Source organism: Calonectris borealis, chromosome 2, assembly GCF_964195595.1.
Source record: "Calonectris borealis chromosome 2, bCalBor7.hap1.2, whole genome shotgun sequence".
Taxonomy (NCBI): domain Eukaryota; kingdom Metazoa; phylum Chordata; class Aves; order Procellariiformes; family Procellariidae; genus Calonectris; species Calonectris borealis.
The window spans coordinates 28,643,700-28,657,110 of NC_134313.1; the positions used below are offsets into that span (position 1 = coordinate 28,643,700).

Below are 13,411 nucleotides of genomic sequence, written 5' to 3' on the forward strand. Positions count from 1 at the left end.
CAGCTTACCGATTGCCAACATGTCGATATCAGGATTCCCAACATTAGTATTTTCAACAGCTACCAAATTTATTAGGTGCTAAAACTAGGGAGAGATGAGTCCCACGGTGAGAGCTCCGTCATCCTGTGGAGCCCTGCCCTGCCCCAGGCTGCTGTGCCATCAGATTTCCCTTCCCACACAGTCACACAACTGCTTTGCTCCTCTGGCAGATCCTTAGCCTCCTGATATCCCACTGACCCTGCACGTACCGTTCAATATACCGTGATATTTGGTGCTGTCATGCTACAATATCATAATATCAAATACATCAAATATCGCCAGTCCACTACCTTTAATTACATCAGCATCAGCTTCATGTGTTGAGGTTTCTGGTTTTGCAGGTATTCAGGTAAGGGAGCAAAAGAAGTTGCTTCAGATGATGGAGGATATAAAAATACTTATCTTCTTTACAGAGAAACAAGGATGTTTATACAGTTATGTGTTCTGTATGAACAGACTTCATAAACTTATAGTAAAAGTAAACTATTTTAGAGAACTTTAAAATCTATGTCCTGTGCATCTGAGAAATACTTGAACTAACTTAAAGTAGAATATGCATATACAATCAGAAAATTTAAAACAGGAAGAAAAATGCAACATCCAATTTCATAAACACAATCCCATATACGAACTGGATTTCTCTGCTAGAAAAAAAGAGTAGACTTTGGCTCAGCTATATTTGACCTTGAAGATTATTTCAGCTTTATTACTACTTTTACAGAAGTGTCCTGGTTCCAGACGAAACCAGGACAAGAAGTTATTTCAGAGTACAGGCATATAATGAAAGTATAATATTCCCCACTAATCCAGGAATCTGGACTACAGTTGAATCTACAACAATTGTAGATACTTTGTAGGAATATAGGACAAATACCCAAAGTATTATTGTGTACTACTCTGTTTTTTCCCCTTATGCCAGACTGCAATCAATCTTTTCCTCTGAAGAATGAGATCTGACAGCTCTTAATTCTTTGAACAAGGTTGTTACGTACAATGCTACAGATGCTACTGTGGTTAACATAACACTTAATCCTCTTCTGATCCATATTAAGATATTAAGTTACATTTAAATTTTTTCCCCTTACGAAGAGTTCTGCAGATTCATTAGATAAAAAAGCAGTTTCTTACTTCTATAATCTTTTGCATTTGCTGTTCTTCTGCCTGAAAAGTTACATGCTCTTGGCACAGAGTTGTTTGTAATGGTACTTTCCAAGAGGATTATTTTGTGTTTACCATACTAAATATCATCCTTTTGGAATATATCAAAGCCTCCTTTGCTTTATTTTGTTTTGTTCTGATGCTAAAAGACACATTTCCAAATGTTATCATTCTTTACGCCTGAACACCATTTATTTTTTCACCAGAAATCCCACCTGTATGCAGTGAGCTATGAGTACAATAGCACAAAAGAAACGAAAATATCAAAGTGAGTAGCTTTTAATTTACCACAAAAACCTCTAGTGAGCAATTTCCTCTTCCATCTGAGAGATTAAAGCTGAGATTTTTTTTTTCTATTTCCCACTAATAGGATGCAGACAGCTCTGTACTACGAACAATCAGAACATTGATTGCCATTCAAGATTGGACCCCAATAATGATAATTGTTGTTATATCCTCAGTGAGTAGTAATTTAGTTAGTCAGGCCTAAAACCAATAATTACTAACTTCAAATATTTTGTTTAGCTGTTTGTTTTAACAGTGTGCCTATTCATATATTTAAAACATTGTTCACAGTAGCAAAGTTCAATAAGAATTAAATTTTCCCTTCCCTAGTGATTTTTTTTTTGTTTTCTAAGATCAGTTTGTATTGTATGGATGTGAAATTTCTAACAGTGTAATAGCTTAGTTTCCAGAGAATGAGATGGATGTTTATTTAGCTGTAGAATCAAAGGCACAGAGACAATTCTGTGAACTACATAATATCAGAGAGAAATATTAGTTAATATTAGCATTTCACAGAAAGTTACTACTGTGAATTGCAGGAAAATGGTGCCATGATTGTAGAACTTAACAACTTCAGCATCACTCTCATATTTACTTTTTTTTTCTTTATTTTAATTTTTTTACTTTAAATCTTCAGCATTTTAGGGGGATGCTTCACAGGTAGTAACTAAAAGGTCACATTTCAAACATACTTTTTATTGTTTATTTATAACCGTGGGTTATGTAAAATACATCCAAACCATGAGTATGGTTTCAGGGAAACAATTTCTCTAGCCGCTCAGCTAAACAAGCAGCAGCCTACGTTTGGTCCCCCGTCTCTTAATGCAGAAGGTAGCTCAGGACTTCCAGAAACAACGGCAATGCTTCATCACAATGTACATCCTGCTCTTTATTTACATTATAGTTAAATAAATGTAATGTGCATCCATATATCTTCCACGGTGAAGGACTAACAATGAAGCAACCATAACAAAAAACATCCAGGGAGGAGGGTGTAATTTTCAGCATAAGCTGGTATGGGAAACTCCTGTTGTCTTTACAACGTGAGTAATGTACAGAAACTGCTTATATTAAGAGGGGGCAAAAAGTTGTTTTGAAACAAGCCTCCCAATCTAGTTGCATGTGAGTTTTCTTGACAGATATACTTAAAATTTTTAGCATTTATACAGGCCCAGATCAACTCTCCAGTTAACCCTCCATGCTGGGCAACAGGCATATAGCTTGACTGCTTTTTTGGACAAACACCGTTTGAAACTAAGCTGAGCTAACAGCACACAATTGCATCACATTGCATTATGTCATAAAATCTTTCACCCACTCAGCAATAACCAAAATGTAGAAAGATCAATATTCTTAAAGAAATTTCTAATAATCTACTTTATCTTCGCTGTGTTCGTGATGCTCATTTTTGCAGGTTTCTCATCTTATTTTTTGATATATTGTATGATTTTTCTTCCCTCTTGATTCAGACAAGCTACAGGCAAAACTGACAGTGAAGTGTCAGAGCAGAAAAAAATAAAATAAAAAAAAATGCCAAAGGCAAATAGGTTTCTCTTTTCATTATTTATACTAATACTGGGCTTTTCTTAAACTGTAAAAGGAACAAAATTTTCACATATTTTAGGATTGTCTCCAGAATTTTTCATTTTTCAAAATTTAGTTCTTTGGGGATGAAGGAATATTTCAGAGAGAAAACAATCAGAACAATCACAGTAACAAAAATGGTTTGAAAGACACATGGCTCTAGTTTCTTTGTGCAGCTTTTTCAGTGCATCACACCATGTAAAAAGACTCATTAAGAAGTAAACTTTCTTGAGATGAATTTTGCTTTCACCAGGTATACATTCTTGATTAAATTCACATGAATGAAATCAGAAGCTGTCAGAGAAAGGAAAAAAAAACAGGAGAAAGTGAAGGAAAGCAGCCTTGAGTTAATGCGCAGTAAAGGAGAAAAGATCATGGAAACAAGTTATAAAACCAAGTAATTAGACAGAAGTGGTGGAAGGTGGGATTTCTAAAAAAAAAAAAAATTATAGAAAAAAAGTGAAAACTAAAGTTCTGACTGGAAGAAAGATAACACAAAGGGAACTTTTTCTTGCAGTTGTCTCTACGGCTCCATAATTTTACTCTGACAAGTAGAAGAAAAGAATGGGGATTTAGCCAGGAGAAGAGAAAGGAGTAATTGCAAAAAGCAAAGCCCTCTATGTTCATTAATTCAAGCCCTTTTGGTTCTTGTCCACTTACAATACTTTCTTCCCATGACAACGCGCTTAGTTTATTATTGTTAAAATTCCACTCTCTCTGTGTAGTCAATCTAACGTTATGGCCAGTAAAAATTTTTATCACGTAACAGCTCTTTGGAAATCACTAATCTCAAACTTTCGGTCCACAGTAATTGAAAGGCTGATATCACGTTACCTGCTGCATGAATTCAGTTTTGGAGAATGAATTTTAAACCCCTCAAAACTCCACATTCTGGAAGGTGCAGCTTTTTTTCACCGTTAAACTGAAAAAAAAGTGGTGGTACTCTTTCTGATCATTTGCTGCATGGGCTAAGAAGATGAGGTCAGCCATGGGGAATATCTCTTGGAAGGAAACAGTACAGACTGTGAGCCTCTCATTTAGTATGTTGTATTGGTTATCTCAAAATTGGAGGTTGCAAAAGTGAAGACATCTATGGACCGTCTGGAGACAACAGTCAGACACGGACAGTTCAGCTTGACTGACACTGACAGTTCAGCTGACTCTTCTCAGCCTCTTTCAATAGACATTATAGTTGGTAGCTTTTGGTCTTTTGAATTGCAGCTCTTAAGTTCATTGTGGGTGGCTTGAGAGTGTTTGGTAGCTTCTGATGGTGTGTGGAGTGAGCTTTCCTCACTCCAGGACCTGAAAGAGACTTCTTTCTGTGGTCTTTCGGGACTAACACGTAGCATGCTGTACTGTAATTGTGGGAACCAGGACTCCTATCCAGCCTAGCTGGACTTTTCAAGATACAGAATATGAGCCTGCAAGAAGTTATTTCCACTGTGAAAGAAAAATGAACTCTTTTCCTGATTATCACTGTATAATAAAGACTCATGTTTGTACCTCATGAAAAACTATGTATAACATAGAATAGTGCAGCATAATTTTCCCCACAGGGAAACAAAGCTTTGGACAAGAATATTAGCCTTACAAAAATACACTTCATATTCAAATGTGCTCCTTCATTATTAAGCAAACTGAAAATAGACCATGTAAATTTGTTCTCCTGATAACTAGAAACATTTTTTATTTCCAGTACTGTACATCAGCAATGAATTATATGTAAGTTATTAAAATACAGTAGCTGAAAAACTAACCAGTAAAAATGTAGAAGACTGGAATACGATAACCAGCTATTTCTCATTTACAGAAGAGTAGCACAACTGAAATCTATAGCACTGCAGTTCTTAAGAAAATAAAGCTTTTTTTCTAGGATAATTTTTTTTTTCTCACTTTGAACTGCAAGCAGCTTTCCCCTATTTATTCAGAAAATTTAATGTTGAATTTCAGTTTAGCATGTTGAGGTTTTTTATAGACACATATATTTATGCAAGCATTCTTGCACATATAATATACTAATAGAAAAAAAAAATCTTATCCAAAAGCTTTTTTTGAGAATTTTTTGATGCCATAAAGGCATCATCCAATTCTAATTACAAAATTCTTCCATAGGCATCTGTTATGTTCTGTCATTTCCTCTTCCCATCAATACCTCTGAGTTATTTAATATCAGGGAATAATTCCATTAACTTGATTAGCTTTCCTTGCCTTGTTTATTTTTATAGAGTAACAGTTACACAAACATAAAAAAATCTGCATTATACCTTCCATTCTGCTTTTAAAAATGAAATATTCTCTGTGAATGTATTATATTAAATGTTTCTGGTAATTATACTTCTTGTTTTATATTTACTTATTTTCTATTTTAATACTATGTTATCCTCCTCCGAATGCCTCTTAAGATAACTAAATATCTTCCCCCTTTTATGAACAGTCCCTCAAACATTAGATTTAAAAAACAGTTTAGGAATCTGAAATTTATTACTTGAAAAAAATTGAAGCAGCTAAGCCCCAAATTTCAAATCTTATAAGCTCCGTCTATTCTCGTCTGATGATCAGAAACCAGTTCCAATTTATTTCCTGTCTAGATGGCACTGAGATTCACAAAGCCTGCTCAGAGCTTGCCTCACGCACACTTATGGTCTTCACAAAACAGAAAGCAGCCAACAGCAGTTCATCTCAAAAACACACCTCTTCTCTTTGCCTTCCCTCCATGACTCACTATTTTGTATGTTTTTTCCTTTTTTTTCTTTAACATTATTTGCTGATTAGAGTACTTAGCCAGGCTACTGGAAAAATTGTACCGAATTGCTTTTCTGGCCAAGGAGGTCCATGTCTTTACCTACTATTTCTAAGAAGGAACCACCTGTTTTGGAGAGGGAGGTTTCATCCTTCACGTAGAAGCTGCCCAAGGTATGGAATAGTTATAACATCAGTCATTTTTGTGCAATTAGTGGCTGGTTAGAGCACTGCGTTTTTACTTTTTTCAGTATAAAAAAACAGTCTTATAGTAGTCACCGGGTCTACTCCCTTCCCAGAGAAGTACCATCTGAACTACCAACTACACTGACAATTCCACTTCTTTTTGTATTTCAGGATGTCTTCAATAGAAAACTGTCAGCGCAAAATGCATCACATTATTTTTCTTGTCCCAGAGTACCTCATCTAGTCCAGGCTATTCATTAATTTCTAGTTTAATCTGATAAATAGAAGCAGGTCACTGACTTAGCTCTCCATTACCAGCAAGATGTGCCCTGTCACCTTATCTGGGAATTGCAGCAACTGTTAGCCAGGAATCATGATGAGAAACGTGGATTTCCACGCTTAACAGCACCTGGGATGATGGCAAAGTTTAATCGCAACCTTGATCCAGACTTTCACTTGCATATCGTGTATCAGTAGCTTCAAGGCACTCCTCTAGGAAATAAGTATTTTAATCTGATCTCTAACCATTAAACTCGCATAAAGGACTAGGGGCAGCACGACAAGCATCAGCTGTATTAGTATGACTCTAATGCAAGTGACGTTACTGCCCTGGGAGAGGAGCCCATGCACGTCGCACAGTTCCCTATGAGACCTGCTTTGAAGATGCAGGCAGAGGAGTTTTTAATTCTTCTCATTCCAATCAGACTTAAACAGGACATAAGCTGAGATAAGTCAGCTGGTGTGGCTGAAGTCACATGAAAAAGCAGGACTTTTCAGAATGAAAGAGTAAGAGGTCTAGAGGATTTACACAACTAATGGAATTCTGCAGCAGCTAAGGAAAACATTTCTGCATTGGATTTTGAAGTTAGACCAAATGAAGTCCTGCTTGAGGCATTTTGGCCTTTCTGGGGACAACATATGAGATTGTGAGGCTGTGAGTACAGCACTCCCACATGAAGAGCTCTGTGCATGTTCAAAGGACTCTGCTGTTACAAGCACCCTGTACATGATGCAGTGTTGTGTTGCACACACTGGTGCAACGGGACAGCACATGCAGCAGCCAGGCACAGTGACCATCAGCTCTACTCCATATGTTGTCTGTAGGGTTTCCTTCATGCTGCTACTCCAAGTCATAATTCTGTAACCAATAAAAGAATAAAAAAAATGCAACAGAAATGACCATGCTTCTTGATATTTCCTACTGACTAACATAAGCATATGCCCCAGTTCCTGCTAAGCGTGTGAGGCACTGGAGATCCTATCCTGGGCTCCTTCGCTCATCTTCTACATGGTAGAGGGATCCAAAGCACCAAGCGCAGGTGTCCGAGTTTCTTTCAGGAGGCCAGGTACCCAGGAGGTGTTGCAATGTCGGGTGCTGGAACATTTCTTCCATTTTAATATTTACAAGGAAAGAGGGAAGCCTTCTTTGAAGACCTAAGCAACTGGCAATGGATAAAGGAACTCAGTGCTTGTGGTCAGAATAGGAAAAGAGAAAAAATTTAAAAGACCTCTGATCATTTGAGTAAGCTTTGGAAAATCATTTGAAGACATCTGTTTTACCAATTTATTTCACTTTAACGATGGGTGTGTGAACTCTAAAGAGAATTTAAAGATGTTTTCCCTACTGTTTTTAATTATTGAATATTGTATAGTATTTCTTTTCAAGCCAAGAGCAATAGAAAACCTCAGGAATATGTCAATGTTTACCAGGAGCTGATTCATGTTTTGTCTCTGAAGGAGAAGGAAAGGGAGCACCAACAGCAACTGAACATTGTATTAGAGCTGACTGAATGTGGTTTTACTTCATATTGCAACACCCTAGGAGCATGTATACTGACAATTACTACATCTCAGCAAAGGAGCAACAAATTCTTAAAACACATTAATTTCATCATTCATGAACATCGGACCAGACCCATGGTCAGTTTTTCTCAGAGAAGTGAAAAAAAAAAGTGTTACAAAAGTCATAGCTGTCACAAATGCAATGCATCCATAACATACAGAATATGTGTTCACCACCGACCTGAATGATTCCTCCTAGAAATGAAACTGCTGCTGCAACTCCAATCCTCTGCATTTCAAACTCCGATAGGCCCAAAACTCCTGAATTATTATTTGTAGTGAAATTAGTGCTGACTGAAGGAACAAGACGCTCAACTGCGTTGGCAGATATTAAAGAAGTTAAAGCAAAAGTTCCTATAAAAAAAGCCATGCATTAGTCTCCAATAATTCCATATCTGTCCATATTCATGACTCACGGTCTCTTTTTTAAAACTTGGACATTAGGAGTGAAAGTGCCGTTTTGTGCATTTCTGTCATGTGAAGAACAATTTTTGAGGTAACCTTTTTATGTAACACACATTTCTTCATGTAAAATACCATTTGCGCATGTGAATTAAATGTCAATTTTTTTGTGAGCATATTCATTTAGACATGTTAACAAAAGAGGTTCGAACACACAATTCACAATCATTTCAAGTTATCAGAAATGCTTTTAACTCACCCTGGGTGTGATGAAACAGCTTTTTGTCTGAGGATCCCAAATGTTCACCATTCAATTTTCTAGGGCAATTAATTCACGCTGTATACATATTACCTAGCCCATTATAGTTAGCAGATGTGTATGTTCGAAAACTCTACAGTCTGCACTCTAATAAATGGAGGCAGATTATGAGAGAAACATTTATTTGCTGAGAGAGGTAAAGCGAGTTTAATGACACACAGATAAATAAGGGTGATAATTCAATATTAAAAAGCACAAACACATCATGCAGAGCTCTAAGAGCATAGGAAATGCCCTATTATGTCAGACCAATGGTCCATCTTGCACAGTACTCTGCCTCCAGCTGTGGCAATCGGAGGTGTTACCCAGGGAAAGCACACAAGCCTGGCCACTTTCTGCAGGCCGTTCCCCTCGTAATCCCCCAGCATCCATAGCTGTTGTGTCACGGAAGCACATCCTTATCTGGCCCTTTTAGATTTTGTTTATGGACTAGCATTCATGAATTTGTTTGAACCTGCTTGTATTTTCTGCTTCTGTCCTCTGGGAGCAGGTTCCAAAAGTTCACCATCTGCTGTAGTATTTTCTTTAATCTATACTTTTAAAGTCTTTTAAAGTAATCTCTTATCAGTTTCATTGAGCTCTCTCTTTCTACTGTGGTAGGACCTGGTGAACGCAGTTCTACCTTCACCTTGGCCTTCATAGAGTAAATCTTCCAACATTAATTCCTTGAGAACCTACCAGGGACACCTCCATCCTGAAAAATGACCACTAAGTCCTACCTTTCGCTTCTTATCCTTTAACCTGCTAATAATTAACAAAAGAACTTTTCGTCTATCACAAGGGCAACTTAGTTTCTTTAGCAATCTTTGGTGTGGAACTTTATCAGTAGCTGTTTGACCATTCTGATATCTTATTCAAAGCATTTACTTTTTCCATGTACTTACTGACACTCATACAGTACAAAATACATTTTTTTCAAGCAACATTCAGAATACTTGTAGACATCTTGCTTTTCAAATTGCTCCTTTTTCTTTGAAACCCATTCCCTCCTTTTTACTTTATTTTTCTCCTACAAAATTGCATTTGAAAACAGTTTACATAAAATTCTATCTGAAATCAGAGGTCTATGTGTGGTATTATGGCAGATGAAGCTGCCTCAGAGGATCCTCCGAGATCAATTATATTAAAAGTAGTCAAAAAAAAGGTGTAGGGGTTTGTTGCCTAGGTGAGTCATTTTTCAAATTATATCAGCTGTGTCACAGAAGAGACATTTCAAGTGAGTAAAAGTTGACAGAACTTGGCCATTGATAAATTTTCCTTTTCATATTATCATAACTAACTTCACTAACAAAGGGCACTTTTGTAGCCTGTATATATACGGAGAGTGCCATTGATCTTACAGGAAATGCTGGTAAGAGAAGAGATTGTCACCAATATACGTGAGGAATTACGGAGCATTTGGGGATCTGAGGCAGGCAGTATAGCTCTAGTTCAACCTACACACCATAACGCCTTAACCGAGGCTGGTGGGATGAGTGCATGAGACATTTCTACTGAAAGGGTCAACAGCATATGTCACACACATTTATTTAAAAAAATCTTCACAATACCAAGAGAACTGTTTTGTTTCCTTTCTTTCTTAAAATTAAATTCTGGAATAGACACCTGTGAAAGGAACAGGTTTCTACACCAGGGACTTTGCAGGAATCTGCAGCCATGGAGCTGTGGGACTCTCAGCAAATCTTTCTCTAAACAGTATTCCCACCCATGGATAAAACATCAGACTTAGCTGCTTGTACTTACCCATTTTATCATCTGTTTTCATTACTAGAATTTATGTCAGTCAGATACTTATTTATTTACTTTCTTATATATGATCATATGATGGATTCTTTTCTTCCTAATAATCTTATACCAACAAACTGCTGACAATACACTGCTAAATTATTAATTTTTAATATATTTAATGAAAAAAAAGTTCAAAAAAGTATACTAATCTGGCTCTACTCAAGTGTCAAAATTATTTTCCAAATTCTAAATTTTCACTTTTTTTTTGAATGCTTCTTTTTCTTACATGAGCTGAGTACATGCCGTTATTCATTACAGCATCAAGTCACTAACAGCATCCACAGATCCTTCTCAGACATCAAAAGGCTCAAATACTTTCTGTGCCTTTAGGGAAAACAAACTTTCAGCTTTCCTTTTGCTGTAAGACAATTTATAGCTGTTCAGCAATTTTAATAATTTAACTGAATATTTTTGAACAGAAACAGTGCTCGAAATATGTGGCTAACTTCTGACTAAAACATTTGTCAGTGCATAAACTTGAGCAATCAGATTCTGCAGAGTGCTGGGTGATTTCCCAGAACCATCTTTCCTCCTTGCAGGAGTTTTTCTCCTCCACAAGGAAAACATACTTCCTCCCTGCTTAAATCTTCTGATGACCACAGAAGCTGCTTCCCTTTACCCAGTCCTACCGTGCTTTAGTACTGAGTCTGTCTCATCCTTCCTGCAAACTTCAGAGGCCACCGAGTGCCCACTTCTGCACAACAAAGGACTTGTGGTTCAATCTCATGAGTATTATTTCCAACTTTGGTCTATAACTTGGGTTCTTTGGAGTCAGAAGCAGAACATTCGCCAACCTATTAGGAGATCAAAGTCATTCAACTCTTGCAGCTGCTGTTGGCTCTGCTGAGGGTAAACAATAACTCATAACTACTAGCATAGTAGCCAGGGAGCACCTTTGGCTGCCTACCTAATTAGTCTGCAAGTGGACAGGAGTTGTACTGAATTCATTGGGAAAATCCCTAGCTTTACTACTATAGCAGGTGAAAGGCACAGAAAGCTTTTTTTCTGAGAAATGCAGGGTTTGTGTTTTAGACAGGTGAGAAGTAATGTGTTTTTTCTATGTTTTAAGAGCAGTCGTGCCTTTTTCATTCCTGTTTGCATATATCTTGTTGGCTGAGACCTTTGTTAAAGTCTTAGCCTGAAGCAGATTTCTAAAGTAGAGTTAAAATACAAAAGCCCTTAGGAAACTACATTTACAAAGGAAGTGTCAATGCAATATTAAATTATAACGGCAGGAGTAACTCCAATATATTCTTAATGAGGCTCTTTAAAGTACTTAAACTGGCAAAAAATAGTTATAAAAAGAAGCACAAAACCATCTTATTTCTGTTTAGTCTTAGATAATTTTCCTTCCATTGATCTTATAACAAAAAAATGTTCTGTTTCCAATTCCTTATTTCTGAAAATGTTTTTAGCAAATAGACACTTACCTGTCGCAACATGACGTCCCATTCCAAATATGGCATAAATAATGACAGGGAAGAAAGAGCCATATAAACCAAAAACTGGGTGCACTGAAGACAGAACAGCAAAGGCCAGCCCTATAGAAAGTTAAATGGAATTACTTCACTATATGAAGGTAAAACTGTTCTGCATTCAATTTTTTTTTATGAGGAAACATTTACAATTTTATTAAGAGCAGGAAAAAAACCACCTTCATTTACAAAAACCTAGAGCATAAGCCAACTACTGTACAATGAAGACTAGGAAGAACTGTGGAAGGTTTTTCATCTATCATCATCAAAATCCTCATACTTTCTTCTGAGTCTTGGTCACCAGCAGAAACAAATGGGTCACAGATACAATCTATGGCACCAGCTACCATGTTTCCAGGTTGTCTCCATCAGCAGTTCCAAACATTTTTTTAATAGACAGTCCTCACAGGAGGAGGATTTCACCCCCACCCTCACAGACATGAGTTTGAGACTGCCAGGGCTCCAGGCGGTCAGATGGTTATTTCTTACAAACTGTTCAAAACCTATAATTTTGGTTTGGATGGAGCCCCTTCAGTCTGCTTCTTCTAATTTCTTAAACAAAAAAATATTCCAGAGTTCATTGTCTTTAAGTGCCTGGGTTTTTTAATCCTTTAGATATTAACTTCTTTTTTTTTGTAATGTAAAGCTGTTAGTCCAGAAACAGAAAGTATTTGACTTTCCTATTGAGATGGAGAATGAACTGAATTGGTTAAGATTTAACTTTACAGATTTACTAGTTACCTTCGTTGTTTAGCTATAGAGGACAGTATCAATCTTTTTCTTAGAAAGTCTCATAATACGCCAAGAAATCATCTTTTAACAGAGACATTCCTGCAAAGCAGAGCTTTGGATGCTGTTCAACTTTAGTAACCTAAGTCTGCCTCGACTGCTTACAAGTCAGCAGAAAGAGACACTCCCCAGACTATGGCTCAGACCAGCAGCCTCTACTGCCATTTCACAGTTTTTTCTCCTAGAAACTAGGAGTAGGAGAAATTGCCTGGCAGAGTTTTTCTGTAAATCTTGGTGAACACCTTTTGGTGCAGTAGGGAAGACAGGATTGGCTTGTGTAACACACAAGGTGCCTTTCTGAAGTCCACCTTCAACTTGAATGACCAGGCTAAGCTAGCATATATGTGTGTGTATCAGGTGAATGACCATGCATGGTCTGTGACAGAGATCATTCAGATCTATGACATGGAGTTGCCTTCTCTGTACATTTGAAATCTCCAAAGAAGATTAAATGTGCAGGACTAATTGTTCTCATCAAATTTTCCTGATGCTCCAGAAAGCATTCTTTTACCTGAAACATTGGTGTATGGGTTTTTAATAATATGGAGACTGCCAAAGAGTATCTTTGCTTATAGGTTTTCAGTGGCAATTCCAAACATTTTTATTCAAGAGTTCTCTTCTTGAATTTGCATTTGAGTCTGTAACAAAGAGCGTGTGGTGGGGGGAGGCAATAAAATGCAAAAGGCCAGAAGTGTCAAGTTCCCTGTGAAGCAGAGAAGGCCTATCAGTTCACCTGTTTTTAGAAAAACCTCATGGTGAAGATTTTGCTGAGATGGATCTTACATGGATCGTCTTTATCCACACA

The 13,411-nt window shown here is 37.1% G+C and overlaps 1 protein-coding gene across 1 annotated transcript in view; it reads right to left on the reverse strand.

Annotated features, from left to right (window-relative positions):
• Positions 1–13,411, reverse strand: part of SLC26A7 (solute carrier family 26 member 7) — a 71,422-nt gene that overhangs the window by 41,719 nt on the left and 16,292 nt on the right. Inside the window, exons 2-3 of the mRNA XM_075140632.1 lie at positions 11,773–11,883; positions 8,015–8,187 (exon numbers count right to left, since the gene is read on the reverse strand). Of these exons, the coding sequence (XP_074996733.1) occupies positions 8,015–8,187; positions 11,773–11,883 (284 nt within the window). The remainder of the gene's footprint in view (positions 1–8,014; positions 8,188–11,772; positions 11,884–13,411) is intronic.